This window comes from Oncorhynchus gorbuscha, unplaced genomic scaffold (genome assembly GCF_021184085.1).
Source record: "Oncorhynchus gorbuscha isolate QuinsamMale2020 ecotype Even-year unplaced genomic scaffold, OgorEven_v1.0 Un_scaffold_1680, whole genome shotgun sequence".
NCBI classification, from domain to species: domain Eukaryota; kingdom Metazoa; phylum Chordata; class Actinopteri; order Salmoniformes; family Salmonidae; genus Oncorhynchus; species Oncorhynchus gorbuscha.
The window spans coordinates 1,389-24,446 of NW_025746388.1; the positions used below are offsets into that span (position 1 = coordinate 1,389).

At 43.5% G+C, this 23,058-nt stretch overlaps 1 protein-coding gene across 2 annotated transcripts in view; it reads left to right on the plus strand.

The window, feature by feature from the left end:
- Window positions 1-926: 926 nt before the first annotated feature.
- Window positions 927-23,058, plus strand: part of LOC124023814 (copine-4) — a 90,437-nt gene continuing 68,305 nt past the window's right edge. For both annotated transcript variants that reach the window (XM_046338026.1, XM_046338027.1), the window contains exons 1-2: window positions 927-970; window positions 15,534-15,727. In XM_046338026.1, coding sequence (XP_046193982.1) covers window positions 15,557-15,727 — 171 coding nt within the window. In that variant the 5' untranslated portion in view covers window positions 927-970; window positions 15,534-15,556. The remainder of the gene's footprint in view (window positions 971-15,533; window positions 15,728-23,058) is intronic.

The following is a 23,058-nucleotide window of genomic DNA, read 5'->3' on the forward strand; positions in this document are numbered from 1 at the left end:
CCGCCAATATCCAGCAAGTTTGCACAGCCATTGAAGAGGAGTGTGACAACATTCCGCAGGCCACAATCAAAAGCCTGATCAACTCTATGCCAATGAGATGTGTCCATGCATGAGGCAAATGGTGGTCACACCAGATACTGACTGGTTTTCTGATCCACACCCCTACCTTTATTTTAAGGTATCTGTGACCAACAGAAGCATGTCTGTATTCCCTGTCATGTGAAATGTATTTCAATTGACTGATTTCCTTATATGAACTGTACCTCAGTAAAATCTTTGGAATTGTTGCATGTTTTGTTTATAATGTTGTTCCTTATAGTAAAAACGTGTTTCGTAAGCCTCAATACTTATACCCCTCATATCCTCTGTCTTGTCCTCAAGAGCAATTACTAACATAATTAGTCACTAAACCTAGGGCTATGTGTGAGAGGCTGATTACCATAGAGTGAACAAGATCTGATGAATGGCTTTCTGACAGATCAATACAGAGTGGTGAACTAACGTGAAAGCATCTATTTATCATTTTGAGAGTATGTGGTGGGTACGAAGCACAAGATATTTCAAGTGTGACAGGTGTTAACTAATTAACTAATTAACTAATTTAAAACGACAGCCACCAGAGGGCAGTATTGTCAAGTTAGTGATAGCGCGGCGCGCAGCAACATCTCATTGAAGAAGAGGGTGCATCTGAAGTGATGCGGGAGCCCGTGAAATCATCTTTGGGACTGTTCTCCAACCGTCTTTCATAAAGAGGAAAGGGGGAGACACAACTAGATTGAACGTCAAGAGGGCAGGTTCCTCTATCGCTGCTGATATAAACAATGGATTGAGAATGGGGTTTGGTTCTCTGTGTGGTGAAGTCATCTTTCTTAGCGAGTTTGCTCAAATCGGAGCATTTGAATTTGAAAAGTTTTTTTTTTTTTTGTCAGCATCACTGGTTTGGGATTATTTTTGTTCATGTTTTTATAAGGTGAGTTTAGAATCAATGACAAAGTATTTTCATAAACATGCATTGAAAATTGTTGATATTGAACATTTTTTAAATAATATCTGTTATAATTGACTTTGTTGATCAAAATGTTTCTGATGCTGGAATTCCCCCAGTTTTACATAGGCCTAGTTTATTATGTGTGACACCTGCCTGTAGATTCTCAAGGCTTTCTTTTCAAGGCTGAATAATGGACAGGTTGTAGGAAAGGCTACATCAATCATATATTTTGCAAGTGTTGCAGGAAAATGTGTTGGTAACAGTACTTCAAATATGTCCAGCAACAATGAGGTCATATCTACCTGTCACCATACCTGCTCTTGCCAATCTGTGTTATTACGCAACTGAATTGGGCTGTGGAACCTGGTGGTTTTTATTGAATCTGTATGCAGTTATGAGCATCCTTCATTCACCCTGAATGGATTAACAGGGCAGGGTCGTTATGGTTTCGTCACCTAATATGAACAGGGATGGTTATCTGATGTAGTTTGTGCTGCAGGTCACTAGAGTACCCAGTTTGCACATCATTTTCCCAGAACCATATGTTTCTTAGTGCTTGGCGAGAGTGGGGTTGTACTACGGTTGTTTTGCATACAACCTTCCCGTAACGTTTCCTACAGGTTTCCTCTATTCAAAGTCATGTTCTCAGAATGTTCAGAGAACGTTATGAAACAACGTTCTTCTGGGGAATTTCAGCACTTCAGCATAACGTTTTCTGCACGTTTCCTCGTGGTTCTATTTAAAGTCATGTTCTCAGAGAATTAAGAAAACTGTCCATAAAAACCACAAGAAAACATAAGTATAGTTCAAAGAAGGTTCTAAGAATATTATTTTAAAACGTATACGTTCCGTTCTCAGCATCAACAAAACTCTCTATCCTCTATCTGGTTAAGTGTGTTCAGGTGTGTTGGCTTCACCCACTAATTGGCCACATCTGATGTTAATGAGTGCTTGTTTCCTTTGACATAGGGTCTGTTTGAATAGACTAAAATGAACAGCTTTGTATGAGTAAAAAAACATGTCATGCCAGCGCCATCCTGATGGCGTGGTCGACTCATTTCATGGATAGGGAGCAGGAAATCATAGGTTTGTATCTCACAATAATAAAAAAAGTTGCCTTTATTTAACTAGGCAAGTCAGTTAAGAACAAATTCTTATTTACAATGACAGCCTACACCTGCCAAACCCGGGCGACACTGGGCCAATTGTGCACCACCCTATGGGACTCCCAATCATGGTCATGATACAGCCTGGATTCAAACCAGGATGTCTGTAGTGACACCTCTAGCACTGAGATGCAGTGCCTTAGACCGCTGTACCACTCAGGAGCCCGATGCCATGCCACAATAACAATACATGTGTTTCATGATTAATGACTAAGCAAATACATTTCCATGTGTTTTCATGATTAATGCCTAAGCAAATACATGTCCATGTGTTTCATGATTAATGCCTAAGCAAATACATGTCCATGTGTTTCAGGATTAATGCCTAAGCAAATACATGTCCATGTGTTTCATGATTAATGCCTAAGCAAATACATTTCCATGTGTTTCATGATTAATGCCTAAGCAAATACATTTCCATGTGTTTCATGATTAATGCCTAAGCAAATACATGTCCATGTGTTTTCATGATTAATGCCTAAGCAAATACATGTCCATGTGTTTCATGATTAATGCCTAAGCAAATACATTTCCATGTGTTTCCATGATTAATGCCTAAGCAAATACATTTCCATGTGTTTCAGGATTAATGCCTAAGCAAATACATTTCCATGTGTCTTACTTGTGCTTGGAGTTCAAAACAGTTCAACTAAGCTAGCAGTCTTATTGGAACATGTTCTCAGAATGCTATTTAATTACCGTCAAATAACCTGTCAGTTCCGTTCTCAGAACATTAATAAAACCTCCCAGGAAAACTTTCCGGGAACCATAGAAAAATGTTCTCAGAACCTCCCTACAACCTAAAAATGTACATTCCCAGAACAGGAGAAATGTTTACTTCCGTTCTCAGAATGTTTAAATAACTTTCAGTTTTTAACGGTCAGGAACTTATGACTTCGTTCCCAGAATCAATAATGTACATTCCTACAACTTCCAAGGAACTAAATGTGCTAGCTGTGTATGCTGTTACAGGTTAGTCATCTAGCAGATGCTAGCTTTGTGATTCCAGCTACCAACCTTTCAGTTACTGGCCCAACACCTTTAACCACTAGGCTACCTGCCACCCTGTTGCACTGCCCTACTTCAGTCTAACATCTCTCCCAGTCTTTCAATAGAACTATTTTTCCTGACCTATGGAGGGCGTGCAATCAACACCCTGAATTTGAACCAAGAACCGTGCTTGACTTGGGCAGGAGCTCACCGGAGCTGAGTACTGGCACCTCAACATTTCTACTGCTTGATCTCCTGTTCCTCGTATAGAATACTATAAGTATTTTAGGTCTCCTGCTCCTAAATATAAACATGAGTACAGGCACCTATTTCAGTCCATTTCAAGCACTGACCAATAATTGTGATTGACAATAAAAATGGCTTCCTTCTGAAGGCATGTAAAATAATAACAATAATACTACTTTCTAAATAAAGACCTGTAGCTTACACACATGCAGGCATTAGCAAAAATATAGTAAATTGATCAAGAGAATTATACCTAACCAAATGATCTTGTCTGATCAAGTGCAGCTGCATGCCTACACACAAACAGTTGCTCAGAGAGAGAGCGGTTAGAGGGAGTTCCCCCTAAAAAGAAGCCAACAAGGAACTGATCGTGATGTTTCTATGAATATGCAAATACACCTGAATCTCTCTCCTGTGAGTGGCTGAAAAACATATCTGATGTGTTATTGCCAGCTGAGTCTAACTCATACTGCTCCTGTTGATGGCATTCACAGGAGGTTGACGGCACCTTAATTGGGGAAGACGGGCTTGTGGTAATGGCTGGAGCGTAACGAGTGGAATGGTATCAAATGCTACATCAAACACATGGTTTCCATGGTTTCCAGGTGTTTGATGCCTTTCCATTTGCTCCGTTCTGACCATTATTATGAGCCGTCCTCCCCTCAGCAGCCTCCAGTGATGCCTTTCCATTCCGTCCTACCCTGGCTTCTGTGTGTGTGTGTAAATGAATTAAGACAAGTCATTCATTCTCTGCCATTATAAAAAGAATGAAGAGCTGGGGTTTGTTAGCACTGACATGTGTTGGTCAACCTGATGAACTGACCACTGTTAAATAAATAAGGACGTTCATTGGAAAGGTAAATGAATGGATATCCAACTAATAACACACGCTTCCCTTTTGCTTTTGAAATGCATTGTCAGTTTCTGGTCTGCCTCTGAGAGCTCGTATGAGTAATGAGTAGTCCATGCACACTGACTGCTGTATGATTCATTGTTTTCAGGTTTCCTGTAAGAGGTGTTTTCTCACTGCCTTCTGTTTCCATGAATAGCGAAGAGGCATTTTTATCATTGAGAGATATCAGCTTACTGAAACCAGGACGTCTTGAGGCATCACTTCAGACTGACGGTGACACAAATGTGTCCTTCGCCTTGCTGAGAATTCCATGACTACAGATAGAAAGTCCGAGATGACCCCCCCTCATGTCCCTGCATCTGGTTTTCAGTGGCTCGGGTGAAATTCAGAAAGTATCCTTTCACCTGTAATTGAGCTGAGCGACTTATGCTTTTTCAAACCCTATAGCCCTGGAGCGCTGCGGATTGTGCAAGCTTTGGTTTCAGTCCAGCACCGACACTACTGATTCAAAGGTTTAAGTAGTTGAATACGGTGTGTTAGTGCTGGGCTGAAGCAAAAACATTCCTATAGTTTGACACTGTCAGAGTGAGCAGGTGTTGTAGTGTAGCTGTAACATTGTACCAGTGGGAGTGACATGTTGAACAGTGGAAGCTAGTATCTACCCACTCCCATCTACCCACTCAGTGGAAGCGGAGTATCTACCCACTCAGTGGAAGCTGAGTATCTACCCACTCAGTGGAAGCTGAGTATCTACCCACTCAGTGGAAGCTGAGTATCTACCCACTCAGTGGAAGCTGAGTATCTACCCACTCAGTGGAAGCTGAGTATCTACCCACTCAGTGGAAGCTGAGTATCTACCCACTCAGTGGAAGCTGAGTATCTACCCACTCAGTGGAAGCTGAGTATCTACCCACCAGTGGAAGCTGAGTATCTACCCACTCAGTGGAAGCTGAGTATCTACCCACTCAGTGGAAGCTGAGTATCTACCCACTCAGTGGAAGCTGAGTATCTACCCACTCAGTGGAAGCTGAGTATCTACCCACTCAGTGGAAGCTGAGTATCTACCCACTCAGTGGAAGCTGAGTATCTACCCACTCAGTGGAAGCTGAGTATCTACCCACTCAGTGGAAGCTGAGTATCTACCCACTCAGTGGAAGCTGAGTATCTACCCACTCAGTGGAAGCTGAGTATCTACCCACTCAGTGGAAGCTGAGTATCTACCCACTCAGTGGAAGCTGAGTATCTACCCACTCAGTGGAAGCTGAGTATCTACCCACTCAGTGGAAGCTGAGTATCTACCCACTCAGTGGAAGCTGAGTATCTACCCACTCAGTGGAAGCTGAGTATCTACCCACTCAGTGGAAGCTGAGTATCTACCCACTCAGTGGAAGCTGAGTATCTACCCACTCAGTGGAAGCTGAGTATCTACCCACTCAGTGGAAGCTGAGTATCTACCCACTCAGTGGAAGCTGAGTATCTACCCACTCAGTGGAAGCTGAGTATCTACCCACTCAGTGGAAGCTGAGTATCTACCCACTCAGTGGAAGCTGAGTATCTACCCACTCAGTGGAAGCTGAGTATCTACCCACTCAGTGGAAGCAGTGGAGTATCTACCCACTCAGTGGAAGCTGAGTATCTACCCACTCAGTGGAAGCTGAGTATCTACCCACTCAGTGGAAGCTGAGTATCTACCCACTCAGTGGAAGCTGAGTATCTACCCACTCAGTGGAAGCTGAGTATCTACCCACTCAGTGGAAGCTGAGTATCTACCCACTCAGTGGAAGCTGAGTATCTACCCACTCAGTGGAAGCTGAGTATCTACCCACTCAGTGGAAGCTGAGTATCTACCCACTCAGTGGAAGCTGAGTATCTACCCACTCAGTGGAAGCTGAGTATCTACCCACTCAGTGGAAGCTGCTGAGGGGAGGATAGTTTTCATATGTTTGATACCATTCCATTCACTCCATTCCAGCCATTTTTATGAGCCATCCTCCCCTCGGGCAGCCTCCATTGGTACTCACCTCATTCTGACACCTCGTTGAATGACAACACACAACACACCAACACCAGGCAGGGACATTCCTCTCCCCTTTCATCTGAAACTGATCCAAGCTTTACTTCTAAAGTTGCTTCTGAACCCATTACCCTCCCCAATTATTAAATACGCAGAGACAGGCCTTTGTTAATGGAACCAGGTTTGAATCACATGGACGGGTTCATTCATCATTCAGTGAAAGTGTAATTACTAGCATTGAAATGTTGCTTAACTGGGTTCAAAAATATGCAGTGAGCTGCAGGGATTTCCAAGGAACTCAGGATGCAGTTGTATATTTGTCTATTCTCCTGGCATGACACGTAGAAGTGGTGGTCAGGGGGGGAAATGGAATTCAACTCCACGCCTTTGACAATACAGTACAACAGCAGAGGGTTTGGTAGCAAGGTGTGTCTGACGCTGAGAGAGTTTTAGAATGAAGGTTGGAAAAAAGGGGATCCCTTCCCCTTGCTTCCATGGCAACTGTGAAATATACAGACCACATTCGAGTCAGAGCTCATTATGCAATGAATAGTTTAAGTTCATAGTAGCGTCCTTATTATCTGCAAAGAATATGCTAATTATAACAAATGGGTAAATTTCTTACAGTATAAATATTGCCCAATCCTTAACCCTAACATCAGTCAGGCAATGCCTCTACCCCCCCATGGTGTTGACACAGGCAATGCCTCTACCCCCCCATGGTGTTGACACAGGCAATGCCTCTACCCCCCATGGTGTTGACACAGGCAATGCCTCTACCCCCCCATGGTGTTGACACAGGCAATGCCTCTACCCCCCATGGTATTGACACAGGCAATGCCTCTACCCCCCCATGGTGTTGACACAGGCAATGCCTCTACCCCTCCCCATGGTGGTGACACAGGCAATGCCTCTACCCCTCCATGGTGTTGACACAGGCAATGCCTCTACCCTCCCATGGTGTTGACACAGGCAATGCCTCTACCCTCCCATGGTGTTGACACAGGCAATGCCTCCCCCCCCCCATGGTGTTGACACAGGCAATGCCTCTACCCCCCCATGGTGTTGACACAGGCAATGCCTCTACCCCCCCATGGTGGTGACACAGGCAATATCCTCTACCCCTCCATGGTGTTGACACAGGCAATGCCTCTACCCCCCATGGTGTTGACACAGGCAATGCCTCTACCCCCCCATGGTGTTGACACAGGCAATGCCTCTACCCCCCATGGTGTTGACACAGGCAATGCCTCTACCCCCCCATGGTGGTGACACAGGCAATGCCTCTACCCCTCCATGGTGTTGACACAGGCAATGCCTCTACCCTCCCATGGTGTTGACACAGGCAATGCCTCTACCCCCCCATGGTGTTGACACAGGCAATGCCTCTACCCTCCCATGGTGTTGACACAGGCAATGCCTCTACCCCCATGGTGTTGACACAGGCAATGCCTCTACCCTCCCATGGTGTTGACACAGGCAATGCCTCTACCCCCCCATGGTGGTGACACAGGCAATGCCTCTACCCTCCCATGGTGTTGACACAGGCAATGCCTCTACCGCCCCATGGTGTTGACAAGGGCAATGCCTCTACCACCCCATGGCGTTGACACAGGCAATGCCTCTACCCCCCCATGGTGTTGACACAGGCAATGCCTCTACCCCCCCATGGTGTTGAAACAGGCAATGCCTCTACCCTCCCATGGTGTTGACACAGGCACCGCCCCATGTCTGACACAGGCAATGCCTCTACCCCCCATGGTGTTGACACAGGCAATGCCTCTACCCCCCATGGTGTTGACACAGGCAATGCCTCTACCCCCATGGTGTTGACACAGGCAATGCCTCTACCCCCATGGTGTTGACACAGGCAATGCCTCTACCCCCTCATGGTGTTGACACAGGCAATGCCTCTACCCCCCCCCCCCCATGGTGTTGACACAGGCAATGCCTCTACCCCCCCATGGTGTTGCCACAGGCAATAAGCAGATCCATTTAGTGTGGATTCCAATGGAGCATGGAGGTTAGTGTGAGTGGCAGCTCATACTCCCCCCATAACATTCTCACACCATCAGTCCATCTCATCAACCATGAGAATAAATTATGTCATCCCCAGCCCTGAGCCTCAGGCATCATGGGTAATGAGAGAGGAAGGAGAATGTGTAACATTCAGATGATTGACATTTGTATTTCAACCGTGTTTTGAAGTGATCTACTGTAATCAGATTATGTTGGGTTTGCTGTGAATAACATCTGATTTCCTCCAGGATTACTGGCCTCCTGGCTCAGGAAGTGGAGCTGAACAGGAGGGAAATGATACTGTAACTGACTGGCAATAATGTGACAATGATATTGCATTGTCCAGTGCCAGGGGAGTGTTACAGGTGTAGGATCTTAATTGGATCACTCTGTTGCAATGCAGGAAATGTAAAACTTGTAGTTTATTATATGTTTAAAATGTCAGATTTGATTTGCCCAAATAGAAAAAAAACATTTCCATGAACTATAATCCACACATTTCCTGTTGCTGCAGGATTATTTTCCTGCTGTACATAACTGTCTCAAATGAAGATCCTACATCTGTACCTGATTTAGCGTGGGTAGCCTGTAGCTCAGTTGATATTGTGGCATCTGAAAGAAGGAACATAGAGGAGATAAAGTCCTTCCTCATGCTCAGATCACACTGCTGGGAGTCAAGCAGGCAATGGAAGGATATCCTGCTGGATTCCAGCAAAACCCCTCCAATCTACTGGGATTTTCAGCTCATGTTGTGGAGATGAACCTAAAGCCTCTGTGAGACCTGACCAGGGGGAGTGCTGCTCATCGCCAGGCCGAGAGTGCGATGGCAGGAGACAGGCAGAATGGGATTTACACAGTACGGCTCTGGAAATGAAACATTAGACATGACATTCATTTAGCAGACATTCATATCCAGAATGGCTATTGCCTTATGTCCACTGGACTTCCAGAGTAGATTAGCTTCCCTCGATGAAGGTCAATGTGTTCAATTGAGTTGTGCTTCTTTGTTCTTGATCTTTCTTCTGCTATTGAACACCAGGGTGCCGGCAATAGCCAGTGTTCTGTCTGTAATACATTGCCATGGTGTCTGCATCAGCACTTTTATGAGGCCTGCTGTGACAGAGAGCAGTAGCACATTCAGTCACAGCTGTTAACAAAGCCTTTACAGGTTGCCACTGTCTGAGGTCAGGGGTCTACTGCACGGACACATATATGTTCACACACACACACACACACACACACACACACACACACACACACACACACACACACACACACACACACACACACACACACACACACACACACACACACACACACACACACACACACACACACACACACACACACACACACACACACACACACACACACACACACACACACACACACACACACACACACTTCAACAGTATGCACACATATACATCCATAATCCTACGTACTGTATAGACAAATACACACACCTGCGTTTACAAACATAGAAGCACATTGCTACAGGCGTGTCCTAGAATAGAGTTGGCTCCAGCAAGTAGCCTACTTGAGCAGAACAGAAATAGCATGGGCCTCAGCCAGAAAAAAAACAACAGTTCTTGAAAAATCGACCAGAAGTGCAGGGGAGTCAGGGCGTCGGGGCCGGTGCCGGTCTGTTCATTATTTATTTTGGGGTCATTTAGCAGACACTCTTATCCAGAGTGAGTGCATTCATTTTAACATCGCTAGGTGAGACAACAACACATCACAATCGTATCAAGTATATTTTCTCTCAAGAAAGTATTTATCAAGTCAGTGCCACTGGGAAAATATTTGTTGTTGTTGTTGTTGTTGCTTATTTACTCACTGTCGTTCACTAGCTGTGCACTTGTCCTGTGTATGTGTGTGAAGGGATGGTTCATATTGACATGCTGGCAATGTGTATGTCTGGGAAAGAGTTTTTCATGGAGTTACAGTATGTAAACATGGCTGTTCGTTTAGTTGTAATGTACGACCCTGTCAGCTGGTTATGGACCTTCTGGTGGCTGGATGATGGATGATGGAGGACAGAGGTTTTGATGGATGAGCTTCAGTGGCGGTCGGTGACGTTGAAGATGAGGGAGGACGATTCTTTTTTTACGAGCATGGCATTTCTATTACAGCATATTGGATGACTGTCATTCAAATTCCATTCACCCAGCACAATGTAACATCAATAGGTTTAGGCTACTACGTGATACTCTAATTTCCCTGTACCCATCATGAGGTTGCTACAACCCAGCCTATGAATGAAAGTTTACAACGTAGGTGCACAGGTCGAGATAAAAATTGGAGTAATCAAGGTGTCTGACAATGACACATTCAATAGGACCTTGCACACTCTTGCCTGCATCTAGCTGATCTAGGTGGACTTCAGTAGTCCAACAGTTGCAAAGGAGAGTTTCTATTGGATAATTGAGGGACTGTAGCTGATGAATAGATAATCAGTTTTCAGATATTCTGATATTCACTAACGGTGTACCTATGGTTTGTAAAAATCCCTCAGACAAGAAGAGCAGATTGCCTAGAGGCTGTGGTGTCAGATCAATTTTTCTCTCTGTCTGTCTGTCTGTCTGTCTGTCTGTCTGTCTGTCTGTCTGTCTGTCTGTCTGTCTGTCTGTCTGTCTGTCTGTCTGTCTGTCTGTCTGTCTGTCTGTCTGTCTGTCTGTCTGTCTGTCTGTCTGTCTGTCTGTCTGTCTGTCTGTCTGTCTGTCTGTCTGTCTGTCTGTCTGTCTGTCTGTCTGTCTGTCTGTCTGTCTGTCTGTCTGTCTGTCTGTCTGTCTGTCTGTCTCTCTCTCCATGGAGAGTTTAATTGCTCAGGGATCGGTCGGCGGGACTGTTGTTCCGCGATGTCGCTAGCTATTAGCTTGTCAGGCTAAATCCAATTACTCAGAGAAGGACACTTTGATTAGAACACCACTCTATCAGTTTCAATGAAAAGGGAAGTGGAATCTTCTGTCCACGTCTGTTTCCCCAGGGCTACAGTGGTGGTAACCCTGTCTGCTTCCCCAGGGCTACAGTGGTGGTAACCCTGTCTGCTTCCCCAGGGCTACAGTGGTGGTAACCCTGTCTGCTTCCCCAGGGCTATACAGTGGTGGTAACCCTGTCTGCTTACTCAGGGCTATACAGTGGTGGTAACCCTGTCTGCTTACTCAGGGCTATACATTGGTGGTATCCCTGTCTGCTTCCCCAGGGCTACAGTGGTGGTAACCCTGTCTGCTTCCCCATGGCTACAGTGATGGTAACCCTGTCTGCTTCCCCAGGGCTACAGTGGTGGTAACCCTGTCTGCTTCCCCAGGGCTATACAGTAGTGGTAACCCTGTCTGTTTCCCCAGGGCTATACAGTAGTGGTAACCCTGTCTGTTTCCCCTGGGCTACAGTGGTGGTAACCCTGTCTGCTTCCCCAGGGCTACAGTAGTGGTAACCCTGTCTGCTTCCCCAGGGCTACAGTGGTGGTAACCCTGTCTGCTTCCCCGGGGCTACAGTAGTGGTAACCCTGTCTGTTTCCCCAGGGCTACAGTGGTGGTAACCCTGTCTGTTTCCCCGGGGCTACAGTGGTGGTAACCCTGTCTGCTTCCCCAGGGCTACAGTGGTGGTAACCCTGTCTGCTTACCCAGGGCTATACAGTAGTGGTAACCCTGTCTGTTTCCCCAGGGCTACAGTGGTGGTAACCCTGTCTGTTTCCCCGGGGCTACAGTGGTGGTAACCCTGTCTGTTTCCCCAGGGCTTCAGTGGTGGTAACCCTGTCTGTTTCCCCAGGGCTATACAGTGGTGGTAACCCTGTCTGTTTCCCCAGGGCTATACAGTAGTGGAAACCTGTCTGCTTCCCCAGGGCTACAGTGGTGGTAACCCTGTCTGCTTCCCCAGGGCTACAGTGGTGGTAACCCTGTCTGCTTCCCCAGGGCTACAGTGGTGGTAACCCTGTCTGCTTCCCCAGGGCTACAGTGGTGGTAACTCTGTCTGCTTCCCCAGGGCTACAGTGGTGGTAACCCTGTCTTCTTCCCCATGGCTACAGTGGTGGTAACCCTGTCTGCTTCCCCAGGGCTACACAGTGGTGGTAACTCTGTCTGCTTCCCCAGGGCTACAGTGGTGGTAACCCTGTCTGCTTCCCCAGGGCTACAGTGGTGGTAACCCTGTCTGCTTCCCCAGGGCTACACAGTGGTGGTAACTCTGTCTGCTTCCCCAGGGCTACAGTGGTGGTAACCCTGTCTGCTTCCCCAGGGCTACAGTGGTGGTAACTCTGTCTGCTTCCCCAGGGCTACAGTGGTGGTAACCCTGTCTGCTTCCCCAGGGCTACAGTGGTGGTATCCCTGTCTGCTTACCCAGGGCTATACATTAGTGGTAACCCTGTCTGTTTCCCCAGGGCTACAGTGGTGGTAACCCTGTCTGTTTCCCCAGGGTTACCTTGGTGGTAACCCTGTCTGCTTCCCCAGGGCTACAGTGGTGGTCACCCTGTCTGCTTCCCCAGGGCTACAGTGGTGGTCACCCTGTCTGCTTCCCCAGGGCTACAGTGGTGGTCACCCTGTCTGCTTCCCCAGGGCTACAGTGGTGGTAACCCTGTCTGTTTCCCCCCAGGGCTACTGCTTGGTGGTCACCCTGCTTCCCCAGGGCTACAGTGGTGGTCACCCTGTCTCCCCAGGGCTACAGTGGTGGTCACCCTGTCTGCTTCCCCAGGGCTACAGTGGTGGTCACCCTGTCTGCTTCCCCAGGGCTACAGTGGTGGTAACCTTGTCTGAATTAACAAGCTGCTGTTGTCTTCTGATCCATAGTATCACTTTCTTTTTATTAGTTATTATCAAGCCAAGAGCTTGGGACTTTCAGGTTCTATCTGCATATTTGTTAGATGTATGTTATTGACATAGCCTTGTTCTGTTCAATGTTCTCTACCTATACAGTACTCTAAATACCCCACAATTCATGTTGTTACGTTCAAAATAATAGAAGAGAAAAAATAGCTGACACAATTCAATGCCAATTAAACACTGGAGTGATAGATGTGCAGAAGATGAATGTCCAAACAGAGATACTGGGGTGCAAAGGAGCAAAAAAACTAACAAAAAAAACAGTATGGGGATGAGGTCGTTGGATGGGCTATTTACAGATGGGCTATAAACAGGTGCAGTGATCTGTGAGCTGCTCTGACAGCTGGTGCTTAAAGTTAGAGAGGGAGATATGAGTCTACAGCTTCAGTGATTTTTGAAATTAGTTCCAGTCATTGGCAGCAGAGAACTGGAAGGAAAGACTGCTAAAGGGGGAATTGGCTTTGGGGATGAGAGAAACAGTGTGCTACGGGTGGGTGCTGTTATGGTGACAGAGAGATATACCTGCTGGAGTGTGTGCTACGGGTGGGTGCTGTTATGGTGACCAGAGAGATATACCTGCTGGAGTGTGTGCCACGGGTGGGTGCTGTTATGGTGACCAGTGAGATATACCTGCTGGAGCGTGTGCTATGGGTGGGTGCTGTTATGGTGACCAGTGAGATATACCTGCTGGAGCGTGTGCTACGGGTGGGTGCTGTTATGGTGACCAGTGAAATATACCTGCTGGAGCGTGTGCCACGGGTGGGTGCTGTTATGGTGACCAGAGAGATATACCTGCTGGAGCGTGTGCTATGGGTGGGTGCTGTTATGGTGACCAGAGAGATATACCTGCTGGAGTGTGTGCTACGGGTGGGTGCTGTTATGGTGACCAGTGAGATATACCTACTGGAGCGTGTGCTACGGGTGGGTGCTGTTATGGTGACCAGTGAAATATACCTGCTGGAGCGTGTGCTACGGGTGGGTGCTGTTATGGTGACCAGAGAGATATACCTGCTGGAGCGTGTGCTACGGGTGGGTGCTGTTATGGTGACCAGAGAGATATACCTGCTGGAGTGTGTGCTACGGGTGGGTGCTGTTATGGTGACCAGTGAGATATACCTACTGGAGCGTGTGCTACGGGTGGGTGCTGTTATGGAGACCAGTGAGATATACCTGCTGGAGCGTGTGCTACGGGTGGGTGCTGTTATGGTGACCAGTGAAATATACCTGCTGGAGCGTGTGCTACGGGTGGGTGTTGTTATGGTGACCAGTAAGATATACCTGCTGGAGCGTGTGCTACAGGTGGGTGCTGTTATGGAGACCAGTGAAATATACCTGCTGGAGCGTGTGCTACAGGTGAGTAATGTTATGGAGACCAGTGAAATATACCTGCTGGAGCGTGTGCTACAGGTGGGTGTTGTTATGGTGACCAGTGAGCGTAGATAAGGTGGGGCTTTACCTAGCAATGACTTATAGGTGACCTGGAGCCAGTGGGTTTGGCAACAAATATAAAGCAAGAGCCAGCCAACAAGAGCATACAAGTCACAGTGGTGGTTAGTATATGGGGCTTTGGTGACAAAATGGATTGCACTGTGATAGACTGCATCCAATTTGCTGAGTAGAGTGTTGGAGGCTATTTTGTAAATGACATCGCCGAAGTCAAGGATCGGTAGGATAGTCAGTTTTACGAAGTTATGTTTGGCAGCATGAGTGAAGGATGCTTTGTTGTGAAATAGGAAGCCGATTCTAGATTTAATTTTGAATTGGAGATGCTTAATGTGAGTCAGGAAGGAGAGTTTACAGTCTAACCAGACAACTAGGTATTTGTAGTTATTGAATATTCTATGTCAGAACCGTCCAGAGTAGTAATGCTGGACAGGTGTGCAGGTGCGGGCAGCGATCGGTTGAAAAGTATGCATTTAGTTTTACTTGCATTTAAGAGCAGTTGGAGGCCACGGAAGGAGTGTTTTATGGCATTGAAGCTCGTTTGGAGGTTAGTTAACACAGTGTCCAAAGAAGGGCCAGATATATACAGAATGGTGTCGTCTGCGTAGAGGTGGATCAGAGAATCACTAGCAGCAAGAGCTTGATTGGGATCATCACTTCACATCTCACAGATCTCATTTACCTTGACGGGCTAATTGGAGGGTTGAGATTAATTAGGTGATTGCTGGACAGGAAAATGCTATCATATCCTGTCTGGTGTGCTCATCAAATCAGCATGGGATAATTAGCAGCAGTTTGACAGCTGTGGGGGCGGAGGGGCTTCTAAAGGAACAAAGAGCCCTCGTGATAATCAAGTTTCCTGAATGTACAGTGTTTGGGGATGTTTGTGTGTATTTGTAAATAAAGTAGATGAAGTATGTGTGTGTGCGCGTGCGTGTGCTGAATGATGAGTGACGACTCCCTGTAATCACTGTGATATGTGTGTTTGTCTCCCTTGCAGAACACTCGCCACACACACACACCATGAGCAACATCTATGAGTCTGCGGCCAACACCCTTGGTCTGTTCAACAGCCCGTGCCTGGCCAAAGTGGAGTTGCGGGTGACCTGCAAGGGCATCTCAGACCGGGACGCCCTGTCCAAGCCAGACCCCTGCGTCCTCATCAAAATGCAGTCCCACGGACAGTGGCTGGAGGTGAGTGGCCTCTCACTCTGTTCTGACAAGTAATTAACATTGCAGTGCCAGTCTTATTACAACTTGCAATATAAGAACCATCTTCAATGTTAAAAGTGGTGTAATGTTTCAGGGTCAATTGGAGGATATGTCCTGTAGATGGTTCTGTTCAATCCTAAATCCCCTCAGGGCTCTCTTTGGTGAGATAGATCTCAACATGTGATTACAGATGACTACATGGACTTTCTGAAGAGTTGGAGATACAGGAAGAAGTCTCATTATTCTGTATGTCGAATCAAAGACATTGGCTTGCTAACGGACTGAGATGTTTCCTTCTCTTACTATCCCTTATGTGTTTTTAAATGTTGATTTGGTTCACCTCAAGGATGTGGAATATACAGTATTACCAGCTATGAGGTTTGCCTAGTACATGGATATGAATTTCTGAATGCTTCACCAAATAAGCAAGAGAATTCTGTCAAAAGAGATATTTATTCACAGGAAATACATTTGCATAATGAAGCTATTTGCTGGGTAAAGAAAAAGGAAACCCATAAAAGTCTTAATCAATGTGTTTACCAAACCAAAATGAGGTACCAATCAACCCTCCAAAACTGATGATTGGACATTACATCCGTGTTAACATTTTAGTCATCAGACTCTCTTATCCAGAGCTACTTACAGTTAGTGCATTCATGTTAAGATACAGTGCCTTCAGAATGCATTCACACCTCTTGATTTTTCACACATTTTGTTGTGTTACAAAGTGAGACTAAAATATATTTCATTGTCATTTTCTGATCTACACATAATGCTCTGTAATTACGTGTTCACCCCCCTGAGGGATATAGTGGAATCACCTTTGCACACTGGGATTATATAATATTTGCACATTATTCTTTTAAAAATTCTTCAAGCTCTGTCATGTTGGCTGTTGATCATGGCTAGTCAGCCATTGTCATGTCTTGCCATAGATTTTTAAGCTGATTTTAAGTCAGACCTAGGCCACTGACGAACATTCAATGTTGTCTTGGTACACAACTCCAGTGTATATTTGGCTTTGTGTTTTAGGTTATTGTCCTGCTGAAAGGTGAATTTGTCTCCCAGTGTCTGGTGGAAAGCAGAGTGAATCAGGGTTTCCTCTAGGATTTGTTCTGTGTTTAGCTCTATTCCATTTCTTTTTTTTGCAAACAGGATGCATGTTTTGGAATATGTTTTTATTCTGTACAGGCTTCCTTCTTTTCCCCTGACAATTAGGTTAATATTATGGAGTAACTACAATGTGGTTGATCCATCCTCAGCTTTCTCCCATCACAGCCATTAAACTCTGAAGCTGTTTTTTAGTCACCATTGGCCTGATGGTGAAATCCCTGAGCGGTTTCCTTCTCTGGAAACTGAGTTTGGAAGGATGCCTGTATCTTTGTAATGACTGGGTGTATTGATACACCATCAAAGGTGTAATTAATAACTTCACGATGAGCAAAGGGATATTCAGTGTCTGCTTTATGATTTTTCCCCATCTACCAATAGCTGCCCTTCTCTGTGAAGTGTTGAAATACCTCTCTGGTCTTTATGATTTTTCCCCATCTACCAATAGCTGCCCTTCTCTGTGAAGTGTTGAAATACCTCTCTGGTCTTTATGATTTTTCCCCATCTACCAATAGCTGCCCTTCTCTGTGAAGTGTTGAAATACCTCTCTGGTCTTTATGATTTTTCCCCATCTACCAATAGCTGCCCTTCTCTGTGAGGTGTTGAAATACCTCTCTGGTCTTTATGATTTCTCCCCATCTACCAATAGCTGCCCTTCTCTGTGAGGTGTTGAAATACCTCTCTGGTCTTTATGATTGAATCTGTGTTTGAATGAATAGCTTGACTGAGGGACCTTATAGCTAATTGTATGTGTGGAGTCCATGCAACGTATTATGTGACTTGTTAATTAAGCAAATGCTTACTCTTGAAATGATTTAGGCTTGTCATAACAAAGAGTTTGATACTCATTGACTCAAACTAGGTGAGACAACAACAAATCACAATCTTGTCAAATACATTTTCTCTGAACAAAGTATTTTAGGAAAAGAGAAGTGCCCTGTTAGAGTTATTTCAGAAACTCTTCAAAGAGGTAGGGTTTCAAATGTTTTTGGGAGATGGGCAGGGACTCCTGACTTTAGGGGGAAGCTTGTTGTGCCTGCCAAGTGACCATGACAACAAAGCAGATGGTTGATCTCTCTATTTGTCCCTTAATCCAATTACTCCAGTTTTAATTGTGCCATTGATTTGTTCCATTGATTTGTTATTAACTGGTTGTCCATCTGGAGACACAAATTAGCATTGTACTGCAGATGTGCCATGACGGCTCCAACGCGCCGTGCTGTGTGTTGCGTCACTCAACAACATATTTACTAGTGCTGCTCTCCTGTGGACGTCATGTCTGGTTAGAGATAATACAGTGCTTTGCAAAAGCATTCATCCCCCTTGACGTTTTTCCTATTTTGTTGCCTATTGAACCTGTACTTTAAATGGATTTTTATTTTCATTTCATGTAATGGACATAAACAAAAATAGTCCAAATTGGTGAAGTGAAATGAAAAAAAAGACATATTTATTTATATATATATATATATATATTTTTTTAATATGAAGGAAAAAAATGGAAAAAATAAATAAAATAAAATAAATATTTAAAAAGAAAAGTGGTGCATGCATATGTATTCACACTTTGCTATGAAGCACCTAAATAAGATCTGGTACAACCAATTACCTTCAGAAGTCACATAGTTTGTTAAATAAAGTGCATTTGTGTGCAACTAAGTGTCACATGATCTCAGTATATATACACCTGTTCCGAAAGGCCCCAGAGTCCGCAACACCACTAAGCAAGGGGCACCACCAAGCAAGCAGCACCATGAAGACCAAGGAGCTCTCCAAACAGGTCAGGGACTAAGTTGTGGAGAAGTACAGATCAGGGTTAGGTTATAAAAAAATATCTGAAACTTTGAACATTCCACAGAGCACCATTAAATCCATTATTAAAAAATGGAAAGAATATGGCACCACAACAAACCTGCCAAGAGAGGGCCGCCCACCAAAACTTACGGACCAGGCAAGGAGGGCATTAATCAGAGAGGCAACAAAGAGACCAAAGATAACTCTGAATGAGCTGCAAAGCTCCACAGCAGAGACTGGAGTATCTGTCCATAGGACCACTTTAAGCCCTACACTCCACAGAGATGGGCTTTACGGAAGAGTGGCCAGAAAAAAAAGCCTATTGCTTAAAGACAAAAATAAGCAAGCACGTTTGGTGTTTGCCAAAAGGCATGTGGGAGTCTCCCCAAACATATGGAAGAAGGTACTCTGGTCAGATGAGACTAAAATTGAGTTTTTTGGCCATCAAGGAAAACGCTATGTCTGGCAGAATCCCAACACCTCTCACCCCGAGAACACCATCCAATGTTTTTCATCTGCAGGGACTGGGAAGCTGGTCAGAATTGAAGGAATGATGGATGGCACTGAATACAGGGAAATTCTTGAGGGAAACCTGTTTCAGTCTTCCAGAGATTTGAGACTGGGACAGAGATTCACCTTCCAGCAGGACAATGACCCTAAGCATACTGCTAAAGCAACACTCAAGTGGTTTAAGAGGAAACATTTAAATGTCTTGGAATGGCCTAATCAAAGCCCAGACCTCAATCCAATTGAGAATCTGTGGTATGACTTAAAGACTGCTGTACACCAGCAGAACCCATCCAACTTGAAGAAGCTGAAGCAGTTTTGCCTTGAAGAATGGGCAGAAATCCCAGTGGCTAGATGTGCCAAGCTTATAGAGACATACCCCAAGAGACTTGCAGCTGTAATTGCTGCAAAATGTGGCTCTACAATGTATTGACTTTGGGGGAGGGGGGTTCTGTTTTTTTGTGTTATTTCTTGTTTGTTTCACAATAAAAAATATTTAGCATCTTCAAAGTAGTAGGCATGTTGTATTTATGAAATGATACAAACCTCCCCCCAAAAAATCTGTTTTAATTCCAGTTGTAAGGCAACAAAATAGTAGAATTGCTAAGGGGGGTGAATACTTTCACAAGCCACTGTATCCTTTCAGTATGAGTATGATCCACCATCAAGTCAGCATTTCTTGTTTTCCCAGCAAGGCTGGAACTAGTTTGTGTTCTGCTTCCTGGGGCTTTTCCCACACTACAGGAATGAGACTGGTGCATAATGCGCCTTGTGATTGACAATATGATGAACAAAGCTCTTCACAGAGTAATGGCCCCTTAATTCAAACCCAATGAAAACAAGATAAGAGAAAGAGTGGTTGGAGAATAATCACTGGTAGAAACGGTTGTGATAAAAATACAAGAGAATGAAGTATGAGGTGGTATGAGTTTACTGTTAAGAGACACCATCATTAATAAATACTATAGTTTACTGTTAGAGACACCATCATTAATAAATACTATAGTTTACTGTTAAGAGACACCATCATTAATAAACACTATTTAAAAGACAACATCATTAAGAGACACCATCATTAATAAACACTATTTAAAAGACAACATCTTTAATAAACACTATAGTTTACTGTTAAGAGACAACATCATTAATAAACACTATAGTTTACTGTTAAGAGACAACATCATTAATAAACACTATAGTTTACTCATTAAGAGACGCCATCATTAATAAACACTATAGTTTATTGTTAAGAGACAACATCATTAATAAACACTATAGTTTACTGTTAAGAGACAACATCATTAATAAACACTATAGTTTACTGTTAAGAGACACCATCTTTAATAAACACTATAGTTAATTGTTATGAGACAACATCATTAATAAACACTATAGTTTACTGTTAAGAGACACCATCTTTAATAAACACTAGTTTACTTTAAGAGACAACATCTTTAATAAACACTATAGTTTTGTTATATATAAAATAATAATAATAGTATCTGTAAATGTGGTATTTAGTTTACTGTTTTACAACATTATTAATAAACACTATAGTTTACTGTTAAGAGACACCATCTTTAATAAACACTATAGTTAATTGTTAAGAGACAACATCATTAATAAACACTATAGTTTACTGTTAAGAGACAACATTATTAATAAACACCATAGTTTACTGTTAAGAGACACCATCATTAATAAACACTATAGTTTACTGTTAAGAGACAACATCATTAATAAACACTATAGTTTACTGTTAAGAGACAACATCATTAATAAACACTAGAATTTACTGTTATGAGACACCATCTTTAATAAACACGTCTAGATTACTGTTGAGACAACATCATTAATAAACACTATTTAAGGAGACAACATCATTGAACATTTTTGACATTTTTGACACATTTTTTGTAAGGGAAAATCATGTATATGATAATATAATAATTGTAAATGTGGTATTTCAGTTTTTATTGTTTTTATACATTTACAAGTTTTTTCTGAAAACTTGCTTTGTCATTATGGGGTATTGTTCTGTAGATTGATGAGAGGGAAAACAACTCTGTAATCAATTTTAGAATAAGGCTGTCAACGTAACAAAATGTGATAAAAGATGAAGGGGTCTGAATCTGGTTTCCTAATGTAACCGTGCATTTCTGCCAATCAGCACACATAAACATTTCTCAAAGTCTGCAGTTCAGTCTTAGGGTGTCATCCACTGCATATTAACCTTTTATGTCGGCTATGTCTTGTGGAACAGCCCTTCATCTGTAGTTTTAATGACAGTGAGAAGGATTCTTTTCCTAACACATTCTTTAAATCTTCTCCGGAAGGTGGTGATTAGCCTGGTATTGTTAGCAATGGTTTTTGTTAGCTACCGAGACATAGTATGGAGTTACAGATGTAGGATCTTAATTTGAGCCAGTTTGCTACAGCTGGAAAATAATCCAGTGCAGCAACAGGAAATGTGAATCATTATTTGTATTATAATGAATGGAGGTTTTTTTTTGTAGGGGTTGCACCATTTTTGTAAGGGAAAATCAAGTCTGAAATTTCAAAGTGGAAATTACAAACTTCCTCCTCAAATACACTACAAGTTTTAAATGTCCTGCAGTTCTTGCATCTGTAGCCATGTTCTCTTCTGTAATTGACAGAGCAGAGGAATGACCAAGAGCCATTTCAATTATGAAATGATGATTTAGCAGAGGAGATCAGGCACGCTAAGTACTAGCTCATTGATTTAGGTAGGACTGCGTTTTGGGCTTCTGTCTCTGGTTGTAGAAGTATGTAACCTATGATTTGTGTTTACAATCAGCTTTCTATCTGCTCTGCTGACACGTTGAGGGAGTTTCTGTACGTGAACTGCCTATTCAACCTTCATTGTACACTGTAGTGTGTGTGTCACGCCTTGGTCTTAGTATTTTGTGTTTTCTTTAATTATTTGTTCAGGCCAAGGTGTGACATGGGCTTATTGTATTGTCGTATTGTTTTTTTTGTAGGCATTGGGATTGTGGTTGATTAGGGGTGTGTCTAGTATAGGCTTGGCTGCCTGAGGCGGTTCTCAATCAGAGTCAGGTGATTCTTGTTGTCTCTGATGGGGAACCGTATTTAGGTAGCCTGGGTTTCACTGTGTATTTCGTGGGTGATTGTTCCTGTCTCTGTGTAGTGTTCACCAGATAGGCTGTAATAGGTTTCACGTTCCGTTTGTTGTTTTTGTATTATTTAGTTATTTCATGTATCGTTCCGTTTTCTTCATTAAAGACATGAGTAACCACCACGCTGCATTTTGGTCCGACTCTCTTTCAACAAACGAAGAACGCCGTTACAGTGTGCAAACACATTCCGAGAAGTAGGGAATTTATGTTTGATATGGTTAATTCATATGGAGAACCAAACCTGAAAAAAATGCACATATAAATACATAAATAAATCCACACATAATTAAATAAATGAGCAAGGAAATGCAGAAATACTGATTAAAATGAATTCATTTTTTCTACATATCAGTATGTATTTCATTATTTTTATTTGTATTATTTAATTATTCAAACTTAATTTTAAAATATTCATTTGTATATTTATTAATGAATTAATTTACGTATTTCTTCCTCCAATATTATAATGAGAGGGTGTCAATCAAATGGGGTCGTGGTCTGTGGGTGGTGCCTAACACATGTTGGTTGATCAATGTCTGCATGTTGCTCAACTGCTTGTGTTCGCTTCAGCACCACTTATGTGAAGCTAGCTACAATAATGATTAGCCACAAATATATCATTTAAGGTTTGCCTTCAAAATAAAAGTCCCCATTGAAACTGCTGAAAACAGAAATAAATAGTGTAAACATGCCATATTTGAACTGGATAATGCTTAACAAGTTTGGATTGTTCAACAAAAGACA